The sequence below is a fragment of the Gasterosteus aculeatus genome, chromosome 11 (assembly GCF_964276395.1).
Source record: "Gasterosteus aculeatus chromosome 11, fGasAcu3.hap1.1, whole genome shotgun sequence".
Lineage (NCBI taxonomy): Eukaryota > Metazoa > Chordata > Actinopteri > Perciformes > Gasterosteidae > Gasterosteus > Gasterosteus aculeatus.
Window position 1 is genome coordinate 11,474,094 of NC_135699.1, and position 14,447 is coordinate 11,488,540.

The 14,447-nt window shown below is 49.2% G+C and overlaps 2 protein-coding genes across 4 annotated transcripts in view; one reads left to right on the forward strand and one right to left on the reverse strand.

Annotated features, from left to right (window-relative positions):
- Positions 1–33: 33 nt before the first annotated feature.
- On the reverse strand, positions 34–4,614 carry dnaja3a (DnaJ heat shock protein family (Hsp40) member A3a). Of its 2 annotated transcripts, XM_040190582.2 has the most exons (12): positions 4,212–4,447; positions 3,441–3,577; positions 3,270–3,353; positions 2,917–3,123; positions 2,665–2,817; positions 2,429–2,576; positions 1,940–2,004; positions 1,683–1,811; positions 1,487–1,602; positions 1,241–1,338; positions 982–1,117; positions 34–702 (listed from the first exon to the last, which is right to left on the reverse strand). In XM_040190582.2, the coding sequence occupies exons 1-11, from the start codon at positions 4,414–4,416 to the stop codon at positions 996–998; spliced, it is 1,464 nt and encodes a 487-aa protein (XP_040046516.2). In that variant the 5' UTR covers positions 4,417–4,447; the 3' UTR covers positions 34–702; positions 982–995. The 2 variants fall into 2 exon arrangements, with proteins under 2 accessions (XP_040046516.2, XP_040046517.2); XM_040190583.2 differs by lacking the exon at positions 982–1,117 and having other exon boundaries at positions 4,212–4,614.
- A 95-nt stretch (positions 4,615–4,709) lies between these two features.
- LOC120827576 (mitochondrial import inner membrane translocase subunit TIM16) overlaps positions 4,710–14,447 on the forward strand; it is a 90,264-nt gene continuing 80,526 nt past the window's right edge. For both annotated transcript variants that reach the window (XM_040190579.2, XM_040190577.2), the window contains exons 1-4: positions 4,710–4,964; positions 13,692–13,788; positions 13,925–14,005; positions 14,204–14,274. In XM_040190579.2, coding sequence (XP_040046513.2) covers positions 4,710–4,964; positions 13,692–13,788; positions 13,925–14,005; positions 14,204–14,274 — 504 coding nt within the window. The remainder of the gene's footprint in view (positions 4,965–13,691; positions 13,789–13,924; positions 14,006–14,203; positions 14,275–14,447) is intronic.

The following is a 14,447-nucleotide window of genomic DNA, read 5'->3' on the forward strand; positions in this document are numbered from 1 at the left end:
GAATATTAAAAACAAGGACTACCCGAGGATTCATCCGGATGAATATGATGCTGACTTTTTCCTCGCTCTTCGTCAGCAGGAGAACCTTTATTTAATAGTTTAGTACACATATGTACAAAGGACTGAGGGGCATTTTCTCAGACACAGTATTTCGCTTCAATGAGACGGTGTAGAACGGTCTCTCACACAACAAAGGGTTGGGTTGGATCATTAGTCCTCAGAGTTCAGGAGAAACTAAATTAAACTTGCCACAAGTTTAATACACCAGCCAAGCTGTACGGTAACCACTCTCCCCAGTCTGGGGAGATTCCACCTGCGGGGCGGGGAGGGGGATACTCCCAAAAGCATATAGAACCAAATATTTAATAACAGGACGTTCAATAAATCAAACTTTTGACATAATAATTTATTTCTGTGCGCATGAATTCTGCCATCGCGTTTCTTTTTCAGGGGGATCAACTGAAAACCAACATGGAGGGGTGAATGGTGCACTGGGACATCCTCTCGTGTTTGGATTCATTCTGGTAAAAAAAAGGGAACATAGAAGTTGATCCTCCGTCGTGTTGGCTGCAGGCGGTGGTGCGCGGCCGCTGTAGGCCTCCTCCTCCACCACCACCACCACCCATCCCCTAATGAAGACTGGCTGTGCGTCCTTCCTTCTGCCCTCTGGGGACGCTCCTCAGTTCCAAGACGACCTTTTGCCTTTAATAGAATACAAGATAAAGTTAAAACACAAATTACTTACCAATTCCGTTTTTTGACGGGCTGGCAAGGCAGTCCGCGTTTGATAAAAGACATCCTATAAAAAGGGACGTCGAGGGCAACTCTGACTGGCCAAACATCCAGCGGGATGCGGGGGGGTGCGTGCGTCAGTGTTCCAACGCGACAGCCACAAACCGGACCGTGAAAAAAGGGTCGCGCAGTGCGTCACAGGGACAGAACGAGACTTGTTTATTTGGGATGAATCGATGCCGGTCCTACCTGGTTTGTGGCTGTCAGGAAGAACTAAACAAATTCTTTAATTTGGAGAGGACGCCCCCCTCTTGTTTCAACTCTGCTTCCTTCTGGTCATGCCCGCTTTGCCCTGCCTCAGAGCGCTTACCACTGCCGCCCCCACCTGGACAGAGATGGACACTGCATCAGCCCCGTTCACTACTGAATCACAACTTCTGTCCCCCCGTAGATAGAAGACGTATACCACTCGCTCGCTAGCTAAATGTCAGTGTGGCCGTCCTCTTGCCTGTGGTGGTGTTGGTGACACCGTTGACCGTCCCCTCGACTTCCGTCTCGTCCTCCGCGTAGCTCGTTAGCAGAGCTCTCTGTCGGTCCGTCAGCGTCCTGCACGGGTTAAAAATGTGCGTTAGGATCCTTGTGATTGGTAAGATACTTTTCTACGAGATGACAAAGTCATTGTATTCAGGCCCCGTATCCCCGTCACATAGCATGAAGCAAAAGGAGGATTTTGCGCTCGTCTGAGCAGCCTTACTTGGGTATTTTTACTTTGACATGGACGTAATGGTCTCCGTAGCCATAGCCGGTGATGCGGGCGATTCCCTTCCCCGACAGACGGATCCTCTGGTCCGTCTGGATGCCGGCAGCTATCTGAGGACGAGGAGAGAGCCGGTCATTTATTACGCCCGCTGCGTCTCGAGGGAAGCCCGAGAAGGAGCTCGTCGGCTTACTGTTAAGTTGAGTGTTTCATAAAGGCCCTGCGTCTTCGCCGCGCCGCCCAGGATCGCTTGTGCCACGGAGATGAAAAGGTCAGAGTGGATGTCCGCGCCGTCCCTCCTGAACACAGGACTTTTTTGGACCTGGACATACGAACCAGAAACACGTCCAAGGCGATCACACGGGGCACCGGAGCACCACAAAGAGTGCAGACAGCTCAGCGGCTCAAGCTCATTTAAATGTGGCTTGGGGAGGTGATGAAGATACTCACCCTAAACGTGATGAAGATTTCCTTCTTACCGACCGGCATTCGAACTGTCTGACCATCCTCCACTCCTTGGAGCCAAAACAAGCCAGTTAGTGGGATACACAACATATCTTAAAGAAGCCATAAAGAATTAAAAAAAGAGTCTAAACTCAGAATAAGCTTATTTATTGTATCATGTCATTTTCTGTGCAATTACTTTTAAATTTGCTTTATTTCTGGCATAATGAACCTAATCTTTATTTCTTGTAAACTACAGCTGCAATGATTGAGAAACATTCAGGAAAAGGAATGAAAAGCAAAGTGCAGTTGCCGTGCACATCCAAAAACCATCGCATGCATTGTTTCCCGGAGCTCCTTCGAGTGCATTATAACATTAGCACAGACAGACAGATGAAGTTGGCGAATGTTCTTTTCTTTTTCATGATGATGAAAAAGGAATCCTCTGTGTGTGTGTGTATAAACATTGATGGCGGTGGGCTAAGTGAGACTGACCTGCGGGCACGGGAACCATCACGGTCTTCTTCTGCTTGGTCTGTCCCGCCCCGCGGCACGATTGACAGGGAGTGGCAATGACGGTGCCTTTGCCCGCGCAGCGACGGCACGTGGTGCGCATCACAAAGGGTCCCGTGTTCACAGTCTCCTGCAGTACGGACGGCACACGTGTGAAGCGAGACGAAGACAACGGACGGAGATTTGAAATCAAAAGGCGGAGGCGTCGGAGCGCTCACCATGCCGGAGCCGTTGCAGGAGTGGCAGTGCTGGACTTTGGTGCCCGGCTCGTTGCCTTTGCCGTCGCAGCGCTGGCACGCCGCCTCCACGTTGACAGAAAACTCTTTGTTGACTCCCTTTGCTGCCTGAGTGAAGGTCAGCTCCATGAAGTACTGCGTCCAAAGAAAATGAGGGCTCAGAAATGAAACGCTCTTAAATCTCAAATCGAAAAACGACAAAATGAGAAGCAGAAAAAGTCCCATCCCGCTCACCTCCTGCGGCTGCTCAAAGATGGCGTTGAAGTCTCCGAAGCCGCGGCCTCCCGAGTACTCCCCGAAGATCTTGCGGAAGAGCTCCTCGGGGTCCACGCTGCTGGCCTGTCCGGACCAGTAACGCTGCCCTCCGCCGGCCTGACCGCCGTCAAAGCCCGCCGAGCCGTAGGCGTCGTACTGCTTCCGCTTCGCCTCGTCGCTCAGGACCTGAGGGAGACATCGGAGGGACGTTGGAAGACGTGCATTTGTCTTTCTAATGAGATCGTTTCAATTGGAAGAGATGGATATCCACAGATATCCAATAAAACAAACAGAATCTACAGCGAGATTCTCGAGCGAAAGGGAGACCGAACCTCGTAGGCTTCAGCCAGCTGGGCAAATTTCTCCTTGGCTTGTGGGTCCTCTTTGTTGGTGTCGGGGTGGTACTTTTTGGCCATCTGAAGGGACAACAAACACACGGTCAGCTGCTATGACGACCGAGAGCGACACCGCAGGCTGGGAAAGCGCGTCGGACCGGAGCAGACCTGGTAGTACGCTTTCTTGACCTCCTTCTGGGTGGCTGCGCGAGGGACGCCGAGGATCTGGTAGAAGTCCTGCTTGCTGCGATCAGCCGCACTTGTGTGAAAGGGCAGCGCGAAGGCCGCGTGTGGCGATTTGACACCTGAAATATGAAAGATAGATAAAAGGGTTGGAAGCATTTAGAACTGCAGAGCAGCTGTTTTGTCAGGTCTGCGTTGCTATTCACTGTTACAGTAATGCACCAATAAGATCACAAGGCCAGCAGTTCGCCTGATCTGCATGGGGGACTTCTTAAAAAACAAACGTGTGTAAACGGAAGATAGTTCTCTTGCAAGAACTCAAAAATGTGCTAGAGACTGTAAGCGACACCAAAAAAGTTACTGGGAAGAAAACCAGTGGTGATCTTGGCTCGTTACCCGGCCCCGGCTTTGGTGCCACATAGAGGATTTTACGTTAGAATAAAAAGGTGAAACACTGTTACAATCTGCTGGATCGCAGAATACGACGCAACACTTGCATCAGCAGATCCAACTTGAAAAAAAATCCAAAAAAGTTTTCACATGTGATTGCATAACGTTGCATCGACCCTCCCGACCCTGCGTGCATAAAAGAGAATGCCGTTTTGTGTCACGAACGCTTCCGTCTCAAACAGCAGCTTTGGGCATTATTGAAAAAAAATAATCTAGTTACGAAGTTGGTTGTTTTCATCCTGCGTCACAAGGGTAAACCAGACAGTTAGCCTAGCTTAGCATAGGCCAGTACCATACGCCACTCACCTGACAGCCCTCTCAATGTCAACGCTTTACCCGTTCCACCACACAGCCGGGTCCCTCCCCACCGCAGCGTCTCCGCTCGCACGGTAGATAAGCTGCGGATACCTCCGTGCCCGGCGGAGACAACCGCAGCGGCGGCCTGGCATCTTCCAGAGGACACGAAGACTGTAATCCAACGTGAGGAGCACCGGGAAGCCGAGGACGCCATGGTTGCTTCACTTCTCGCTGCTCCTGGGTCACTGCGCATGCGCGGAGGGGAGTGGGCGTTACCGAGAGTGCAAAGATATTCGAGAGTCAAGATGCTGCTCTCTTAAGAAATATCTGGAAAAAAGTTTATCTTAAATGTTTGTTTGTTTGTATAAAATCGAATGGAGTGGTTCTTATAGGTAACACATATGACCCACTAAACATATTAAAACACAACCCGTTTCGTTTGAGTTAAAGACCACCAGATGAATGAATCAAAGAAGGATGTTCGTGTTTTAAGACCCACGGCAGCACATGACAGAGCAGGTGGGTTCGCTAGCGTTTGGGGGGAAAAAAGACACCGCCCGAGCGGACAGCTCTGTGGAGCAAAGCGAGCGGACACCGTGCGGCCAAACCGAACTGTCAAGCTGCAACAGGAGCACTGCGCCGAGTACCAACCAGCTCGACCGAGACACCCGGAAGGCACGAAAGTCAATTCGAGAGAGCAGCATGAATCGCTTTAAGACCTCCAAATTCAAAAATACCACTCCGAAAATTGCCAAGAAAGACGTGAGTAATTGGCTCACGACGGTCTGGAGGGAGCGAGTTCTCCTAGCGGACGTTAGCTTCTGTTGTTAGCTGTGCCGCTTAAGTTGTGTTTCGGGGAACGCCTGGCTGCAAGAAGGGATGTTGGACTTCCTGCATTTGGGAGGTTGCTTGGCATCGAGATAACTGCCCTAGCATCGGAACGAACACACCCGGTATTCAGAACGAACTGTCGGCTAGCGGAGAAAACGATGAGCCGCGAGCTTGCACGGAGGCGCTAGCGTAGCGTTACGAACTGACGATGCGGTGCCGCCCATCACCGAGACACCTTTTTCCACTTTAACGTCCGCGGACAGAATTTGTCACCGGTTTCAAAGATAATAAGCGCGCGCGTTGTTGCATAATCTTTGACTGCAAAGAGGAGCCCCCAAATCATCTGAATGGCAAATGCGATGCTTCCCTCTATAGAGACCCTGTAGGCGGCTGCGAGACTAGACATTTTCGGACGGGACCGCGGTGTCTGTCTTACAAATATGCCCCCCCCCCCCCTGGTCCTATGGACCGAGATGTTTCCAGTTGTCCCTTGCAGGAAGCGCATTATGCAATCCCCATACATTGTCTTCACTTAGCCTAATAAACTGTTTGGTATCTGGAGACTCGAATGGATGATACGAGTCTTTCTCCACATCCCGTGTGAGTCAGCAGCTGGTGCTTTGCTGCCTTTCACACAACGGGCCAATAAAAGAAAGAATGCGCGTGTTTGAGGCTATTCCGGTGCTCTAGTCACGTGACGGGAGCCAAATGACGTCAAATGATGGTGATGAAGAGGGAAATATAGATAGGCAGCTACTTTTATTATGTCGTTCGCTCAAGAGAGATGAAAAGCCAAGAGAAGTGGGTCATTAGTGTAGTCTAATCTAATTGAGATAAGCCAAATAGTCCCCCCCCCCATCACTGTTTTCTGTGTCACGGCTCTTTTTCCAATCATGGATCTGTGGATGGATTCACAGAAACAGTTCAGTTCACTTCTTTAACCCAGAGAAAAAGACCAGATCTTATACATGTCGACCCAAATGGATATATTGAGGGAAGACTGTAATATAAAAAACGTTTCCTTAATCTTGTTAAAGGAAAATTGTGCTGTGCTGTCATAATGGAGAACCATGTACCCGTTCTAGTGTGAGAGTTAGTTAGGCAGAAAGCGGATGAGACACCTAAGCTGGTAGCCAGTGGCCGAGGTAAGAACTAATGATAAAGACTGATAAAACGCAACGTTTCATGTGGTTAAATCAAGTTTAGAACCGTTATTTCCTTTTGGCTTCATACTTTTATCATAAGTCTGTTGCCCACTTGCCTTTTAGATGTACATATTTCTTTATATATCTTATCCCAACATACTCTTAAGGTGCCCCATGTGGGCCAAAGGTCGGCCATGGTTGGTCGCTGACGGTCGTTTGGAGCGCGTGATGCCGACTCTCGGGCCTCTTGCTGCTCTTGTCTGTTAATGTTGAAAGGAGTTCTCTGCTATGTGTCATGACCCGGCTCGAAGGGGATGACAAACACGGGAGAGACACAATGCAAAGGTGATTTCCAAATATATTTATTTAAGTAAAGTAACTAATCCAAAAGTAAAACAACTATGAGGTGTGTACGTCAGTAGTTTCAGTCATGTCAGTGTGGGTGCTTGATCATGTCGGAGGAATGTTGTGAACCTAAATTAAACGTCAAAAGACACAAAACAAAGGTGCGGACGCTGGCCAGGGAAAACCAGCGACCCTGGCAGGCAGGAACCATGAGCTCTTATACTGCCAGAACGCCCCAGCTGCTCCCAATCCAGTTGATGGCATTACCTCTGGGAAAGACAGTGACGTCATGACATGAGCCAATAGGCAGGGCCGTCACACCCCCCCCCATAAGATCGGTGTCCCAAAGGGAACACCGACACACTACAACAAATAAAGCAGGACTAGTCCCCCTAGAAAAACACTAAAACGAAACTTAAACAATGCTAATAAAAAATAAGCAACTGACCAGAAAAACAAAAATAACCGAATTACTACAAAAAATTTATAAACAAGAAACCCATCACCCTGCCCATGTTCCGCCCCTTCCCCACCTGTCCTCAGCAACTCTGGTACCTGAGAAGCAATTTAAGACAACAGGCACAGCAAGAACAAGTCACGAGCAACATGAAATGGCATAACTCAAATGTAGACCTCCCTTTTCCGAAATACTAATTCAAGGCAACGGAGCACGTGACAACGCATCTGCAATTGTATTATCGGACCCTTTGATATGCCGAATGTCAAGATCATATCCCTGCAGAAACAGAGCCCATCTCATCAATCTCTGATTCGGACATCGCAATGAACGAAGAAAGGTCAGAGGATTATGATCTGTATACACAACAAGTGGTGCACAACCCCCCACATACACTTCAAAATGTTGCAACGCCCAAACCAACGCTAATGCTTCCTTCTCGATAACAGAATAATTAAACTGGTAACCATTGAATTTCCTAGAAAAGAAGCTCACTGGTCTCATTACCCCCTGGTCATCTCCTTGCATCAAGACGGCGCCTGCTCCCACCTGGCTGGCATCAACCTGGAGCAAAAAGGTCCGATCAAAACGCGGTGCTGCCAGAACAGGAGAAGAGCATAGCACAGTTTTAACGTTATCAAAGGCCTGTTGACACTCCACAGACCACACAAACTTTACTCTGGTCTTCAGCAGCTCAGTAAGAGGAAACACCACAGTGGAAAAATTTCTACAAAAAATCCTATAGTATCCCACCAGACCCAGAAACCGCTGCAGCTCTTTTTTGGTGGTGGGCCGTGGAAATTTTTCGATGGCCATAACCTTAACCTGGACTGGGGCTACACGACCTTGCCCAACTACCCGCCCCAGATAAGTAACAGTGGCCCTAGCAAACTCGCACTTTGCTAAATTAATGGTGAGTCGCGCTTCTTCCAAGCGCTCAAACAGCGCCCGAATGCGCTGCAAATGGGAGTGCCACGTGTCACTATAAATCACCAGATCATCCAAATAAACCGAACATCCCTCCAGCCCGGACACAACTCTGTTCATTAATCGCTGGAACGTAGCGGGAGCGTTTCTTAGTCCGAATGGCATGACAGTATACGAATACAGACCCGTTGGTGTAATAAATGCCGAGATCTCCTGAGCCCGCTTGGACAGAGGTACCTGCCAATATCCCTTGAGCAGATCAAATTTACTCACAAACTTGGCGGCACCAACACTGTCAACACAGTCCTCCATTCGCGGCAAAGGGAAAGAATCTGGCTTTGTAACCGAATTTACCTTTCTCATATCTGTACAAAACCGCGGCGTTTTATCCTGCTTCGGTACCAAAATACACGGAGATGCCCAACTGGCATTGGACGGTACAGCAATATTGTTTTCGACCATGTATTTTACTTCAGAGTCCAGATGTTGACGCTTCTCTGGTGACATACGATAGAAACGTTGTTTTATCGGCTGTGCATCTCCCACCTCAATATCGTGCTCCACCCAATCGGTGCGCGAAGGGACATCGCCGAACAGACAGGGAAACTTGCGCACCAAATTAGTGAGCTCACAACGTTTAGACTCCGGTAAATGAGAGAGCAGCCTATCCAAGTTACTCAGAGATTCTGAATTTTTTAAGCGACCACACAGCAGACTGTCATCCGGCTCAGGCACCCCATCCTCATGTATCAGAGCCATTGAACCCACGGCCAGAGCTGGACAAACCCCTTCCTCGGTCTGTCCTGACCCCATACCACGGCTGTAAAACGGTTTCAACAAATTCACGTGACAAAGCTGTTTGGACTTCCTCCGCCCCGGTGTCGCAATAAAGTAGTTCAAATCCGTGATTTTCTCAATTACCGTATATGGACCAGTGTACTTGGCCTGGAAGGGCGAACCTACAATAGGCATCAATGCCAGGACTTGGTCCCCCGGACTGAACTCGCGCCGCTCTGTATGGCGGTCATAATTCCCCTTCATTTTGCTCTGAGACATTTGCAATTTATCGCGTGCTCTACCACCTGCCACGAACAATCGATGCCGAAACCCGTTCACAAAATCGATCAAGTTCTTGGGCGGCTCAGCATCGACCCAATCATCTTTTAACACCGCCAAAGGGCCCCGCACCACATGCCCAAAAACTAGGTCATTTGGACTGAAACCAGTGCCCTCTTGTACGGCCTCCCTCGCAGCCAACATAAGCCATGGGAGCCCCTCTTCCCAGTCTCGATCCAGCTCAGTGCAATAAGCACGCAGGAGAGATTTGAGAGTCTGATGAAATCTCTCCAACGCACCCTGACTCTGCGCATGATAAGCAGATGACTGATTGTGTTTGATGCGCAAACATTTCAACACTTGACCAAACATATGAGAGGAAAAATTTGACCCTTGGTCACTTTGGATAATCTTCGGAATACCGAAAACCGAAATAAACTGAGTCAGAGCCCGCACCACTGCTTTAGTTGTAATGGACCTTAGCGGGTATGCAGCCGGATACCTGGTACTTTGGCACATCACTGTCAATAAATACTTACTGCCAGATTTAGCACACGGCAACGGGCCGACGCAGTCCACAATCAAATATTCAAAAGGTTGGCTTATGGCAGGGATCGGTTGTAGAGGAGCAGACTTCACACGCTGATTTGGTTTTCCCGTCAATTGACACACCTGACATGTTTTAATATATACAGCAACATCTCTTTTCACGCGCGGCCAAAAGAAATGTTTCAAGATGTTTAGATATGTCTTCCTGACCCCAAAATGCCCACTCTCGTCGTGCGCTATTTTAAGCACCAAAGGACGAAATTTAGCCGGCACGACCAACTGGAAAATAGCATCCCCTACACAGTCACTATTCACCCCAATCCATTTCCTAAACAGCAGGCCGTTGCGCAGAAAATAGCCGCTGGCTGCACTTTTTATCTCCGCAGCCGACAACACACGTTCGAACAATTCTTTTAGGGAGAGATCACCGATTTGCTCCTGCAACAACTCGCTCTGTGGCACCGACAGTGGAAAATTGGACAAGGACAGAGTCTCAAAATCCGCATCACCACGCTCCTCATCGGTTAACCCAGGCTCAGCCTTACTCATTGCGCGTGTAACCACACAGGCTGGAAAATCCTCAGGTATCTCAATGGAGCTACAGTCAGGCGTAGTACTAACTGGACAGTGTGTAACAACAGGTGCGGGAGGAACATCATCCCAGATGCGGCCGCCAGCCAAGCCATTTCCCAAAATGAACTGAACCCCCTCGATAGGAAACGCCGGCCGCACTCCCACAGCTACCTCCCCCTGTATTAGCTCACAATCCAGAACCACCCTATGCACAGGCACAGGTAACACAGTCAACCCCATCCCCCGACTGAGGATACGGTCCCCGCTGTCAGTTTCTACGGACAACGGCAGGACGGACTCGATCATATAGGAATCATATGCCCCCGTGTCCCTCAATATCGTAACCGGGACTTTAACATCGCTACCCCCAAGCGACACAAAACCACTTCTGATAAAAGGAGCATATGCCTCCAGAACATCCGGCTCAGAACATCCGACTGACGCACAGCCGGTAACTACCGGAACAGCAGCCGCAGCCGGCTTAACATTAGGATGGCCCCCTCTATGTTTAGACAACCCTGGACAATCCGCCTTCCAATGACCCTTTTCATGACAGTAATTACAGCTTCTACTGCTGTCAAAATTTCTCCGTGAGTGAGACTCGAATCTAACAAAGCCAGGCTTCCTCGAACGCATCTGGTCAGCCGCTACGGTGCTTCGACTGTGTTCACCCCAGCCAGCATCATCGCGGTTGGGCGTGCGCTCTCTCACACCATCCTTATGAAGCAGCACATACTCATCTGCTGACACAGCAGCCTCTGCAGCGGAGGCAACCTTATGTTCATTAATGTAGGTTGCAATCCGACCAGGCAACCTGTTTTTAAACTGCTCCAAAATGACTAATTCACACAAATCATCAAAAGTAGTGATCTCAAGCGCAGCCAGCCAACGTTTAAAATGAGTTGTTAAATCGCGAACAAATTCAACATACGTTTGGCCACTTCTCTTCTCCCAAGCCCGGAACCGTTGGCGATACGCCTCCGGCACCAACTCATAAGCCTTCAGCACGGCAGATTTTATTTTAACATAGCTACCGCTATCAGCCGTGCTCAAAGACGAGTATGCCCCCTGCGCCTTACCGGTGAGTACGCACTGGAGCAGCAGAGCACAGTCTCCATCCGACCAGCCCCTCGCCGTGGAAACACGCTCAAACATCACAAAAAACGAGTCAGGATCCTTCTCATTGAATGGTGGCAACAACCGCAAGTTGTTTATGTCGAAGGGCCGCGCACCGACCCCAGACAGCTGCCGACCTTCACTCTCACCAGCCCACTTATTGTCCTTACCTAGGGACAGACGATAGCTCTCCAGCTCCATCCTTGCCTTCTCGGTCTGCTGGTGGATCATCTCCAGCTCAATTTGTTTTTTAGCTTCTAACTCACACTTGAGTTTTTCATGCTCCATCTGCAACAGGAGAAGCTCTTTCTGTTGCTCAAAAGTCAACCCCTGAGTTTGTGCAGGAACGCATACGACCGGTGGAGACCGGCCAGACGTAAGAACTCCCAGTTCACAAAGTTTTAATTTCAAAGCAGCTTTAATATCGTCTTTACGCCTCCTATCCATCCCAACTACTGAATAATGCTCAGCCAATTCCAATAACTGCTTCTTAGTACAGCTCTCCAAGGCCTCTTCTGACGGGGCTGCCGTGAACGCCTCATATTCAGCCATCGCAACATCAATAGTTTACCCAGAACAGGCAAACAACACCAATCTATGCCAAACAGGACCAGCAAGACAGCGAGGTATCCCCGTGCGCACCAAGATCTCGGTTTGGAGTTTCCCCGCTATCTAACATTAACCCCCTTATCTAAGCTCCCGGCTAGTCTTCATGCAGCGGGCAGTGGTGGGTATTTATGCACCAGAGACCGCTGCCCCGGGGGAGCAACTAGCAAGCCAGCAACTCTCCCAAAGACACGGATATGCTCCCAAGACAAAGCTTTAACCACTATGCCACCACAACACTACCACGAACCCACGCAACGATCCTAAAAGAGGAACGCTACCAAACCTACAAGGGAAAACTCCGCTCCAGACTTTGATCTCCAGGTACGCTAAGAACACTCACACTTGTCTCCCCGGACGTTGGCATAAACTTAAACAACCGACCCCAAAATAAAACAAGCTCCTCCTGACCCCGCTGAAGGTAAAGGAATCCACACAAACCGATATATAGACAGACTGTGCCAAATCCGATGCTCTCCCTGATCAGTCAGCCCACATGCACTGTAAACTCTCCCCTAATTTACTACGAATACAACCAAATGTTTTACACTCCAGGCAACTAACCAACGCAACAAGCACGCTCTATCGCAACTTTCCACGTGTGCGCAACCACCGGCACCGACTACAAAAATCCGTACTTAAAACACCATTGCAGCCAGGCCTACCAAATCACAAGCTCAAGTAACTAAATTTAAACACACTCGACTAAATTGCGCAGACGAACGGCCGGACGAGCCCCCATTTTGTCATGACCCGGCTCGAAGGGGATGACAAACACGGGAGAGACACAATGCAAAGGTGATTTCCAAATATATTTATTTAAGTAAAGTAACTAATCCAAAAGTAAAACAACTATGAGGTGTGTACGTCAGTAGTTTCAGTCATGTCAGTGTGGGTGCTTGATCATGTCGGAGGAATGTTGTGAACCTAAATTAAACGTCAAAAGACACAAAACAAGGGTGCGGACGCTGGCCAGGGAAAACCAGCGACCCTGGCAGGCAGGAACCATGAGCTCTTATACTGCCAGAACGCCCCAGCTGCTCCCAATCCAGTTGATGGCATTACCTCTGGGAAAGACAGTGACGTCATGACATGAGCCAATAGGCAGGGCCGTCACAGGTGTGTACGTCAGTAGTTTCAGTCATGTCAGTGTGGGTGCTTGATCATGTCGGAGGAATGTTGTGAACCTAAATTAAACGTCAAAAGACACAAAACAAAGGTGCGGACGCTGGCCAGGGAAAACCAGCGACCCTGGCAGGCAGGAACCATGAGCTCTTATACTGCCAGAACGCCCCAGCTGCTCCCAATCCAGTTGATGGCATTACCTCTGGGAAAGACAGTGACGTCATGACATGAGCCAATAGGCAGGGCCGTCACAGGTGTGTACGTCAGTAGTTTCAGTCATGTCAGTGTGGGTGCTTGATCATGTCGGAGGAATGTTGTGAACCTAAATTAAACGTCAAAAGACACAAAACAAAGGTGCGGACGCTGGCCAGGGAAAACCAGCGACCCTGGCAGGCAGGAACCATGAGCTCTTATACTGCCAGAACGCCCCAGCTGCTCCCAATCCAGTTGATGGCATTACCTCTGGGAAAGACAGTGACGTCATGACATGAGCCAATAGGCAGGATGCTCTTCCACTTCCTCATCACTTGGCTAATTCTGAGGTGTGTGTGTGTGTGCGTGTGCGTGTGCGCGCGCTCTCAGCTCGATCCTTCCTGTTTATTGTCCTGTTTTATTCCGGTTGAGACATCCACTTGGTCATGTGGGCTCTTTAATATCCTGAAACATTAACTATGTTTTTCTGAATGTCTCTGTTCTCCACCGTTACGTTTTCTGACCCCAGTTATTTATGTGCATTACTGTACCCTCGTTTCATCCCAGGGATGGATCAACAATGTCCGAGCCGGTTCCTTCTCCTGCCAGGGGAACCACATCAAAGCGAGCTCCAAGCTGGTGGCCTTCAACACCGAGCAGGCCGGTAAGGCTACAAAAGCGTGGTCAGCAGACACGTTTGCATCACGCAGACAGAAAGTTCAAGACTTCCTAGTATGAAAGATGTTTCATTTCATTTGTCTATCATATAATATGGTGATGTTCTGTGTTTGTGTCCGCAGGCGGAGGCATGCTGGGCCTGTCCTCCCTCAAACCCGGCTCAGATGGCCAATGGACAGTCACGCAGATCTCCTGCCATTCTGGTAGTGTTTGTTAAGTCATCACGTCACAGTCCTCTCCTTTCCTTCCACCTTGTTCCCTTTCCTACGCACAACTTCTCAGGGAGCAATGCAAATGCTCATGTCTTTGTTCTGAAAATAAGTGTGACAGCTACGACCCAGATCTATTTAAAAAAAAAAAACAACAACATACTGTTTTCCATTTGTTTTCCCTGCTGTCAGATCTGGTGACTGATATGGACTTTTCTCCGTTCGATGAAAGTCTCCTGGCAACGTGCTCCGGAGATGAAACGGTGAGATTTCGTCTCTCTTTCCCCCGTATTGATCTTGTTGTTGGCTACATGAACATTGGTCCACGTTCCATCCTCTCAGGCTTTGCTTTTCCTGGCAGCGCTTTGAAGAGGATATGAACTGGCTCCATTTTGTGTTATTCAAACCTTTTTGGAAGGGTCCGTCCTCCCGGCGC

Excerpts from the sequence above, each read along its gene's own strand:
- dnaja3a (XM_040190582.2), bottom strand. The coding sequence starts at position 4,416 with ATGGCGTCCTCGGCTTCCCGGTGCTCCTCACGTTGGATTACAGTCTTC. Across the intron at positions 3,578-4,211 it reads GACATTGAGAGGGCTGTCAG|GTGTCAAATCGCCACACGCG; the intron begins GTGAGTGGCGTA and ends TTCATATTTCAG. Across the intron at positions 2,577-2,664 it reads CCTGCAACGGCTCCGGCATG|GAGACTGTGAACACGGGACC; the intron begins GTGAGCGCTCCG and ends TCCGTACTGCAG.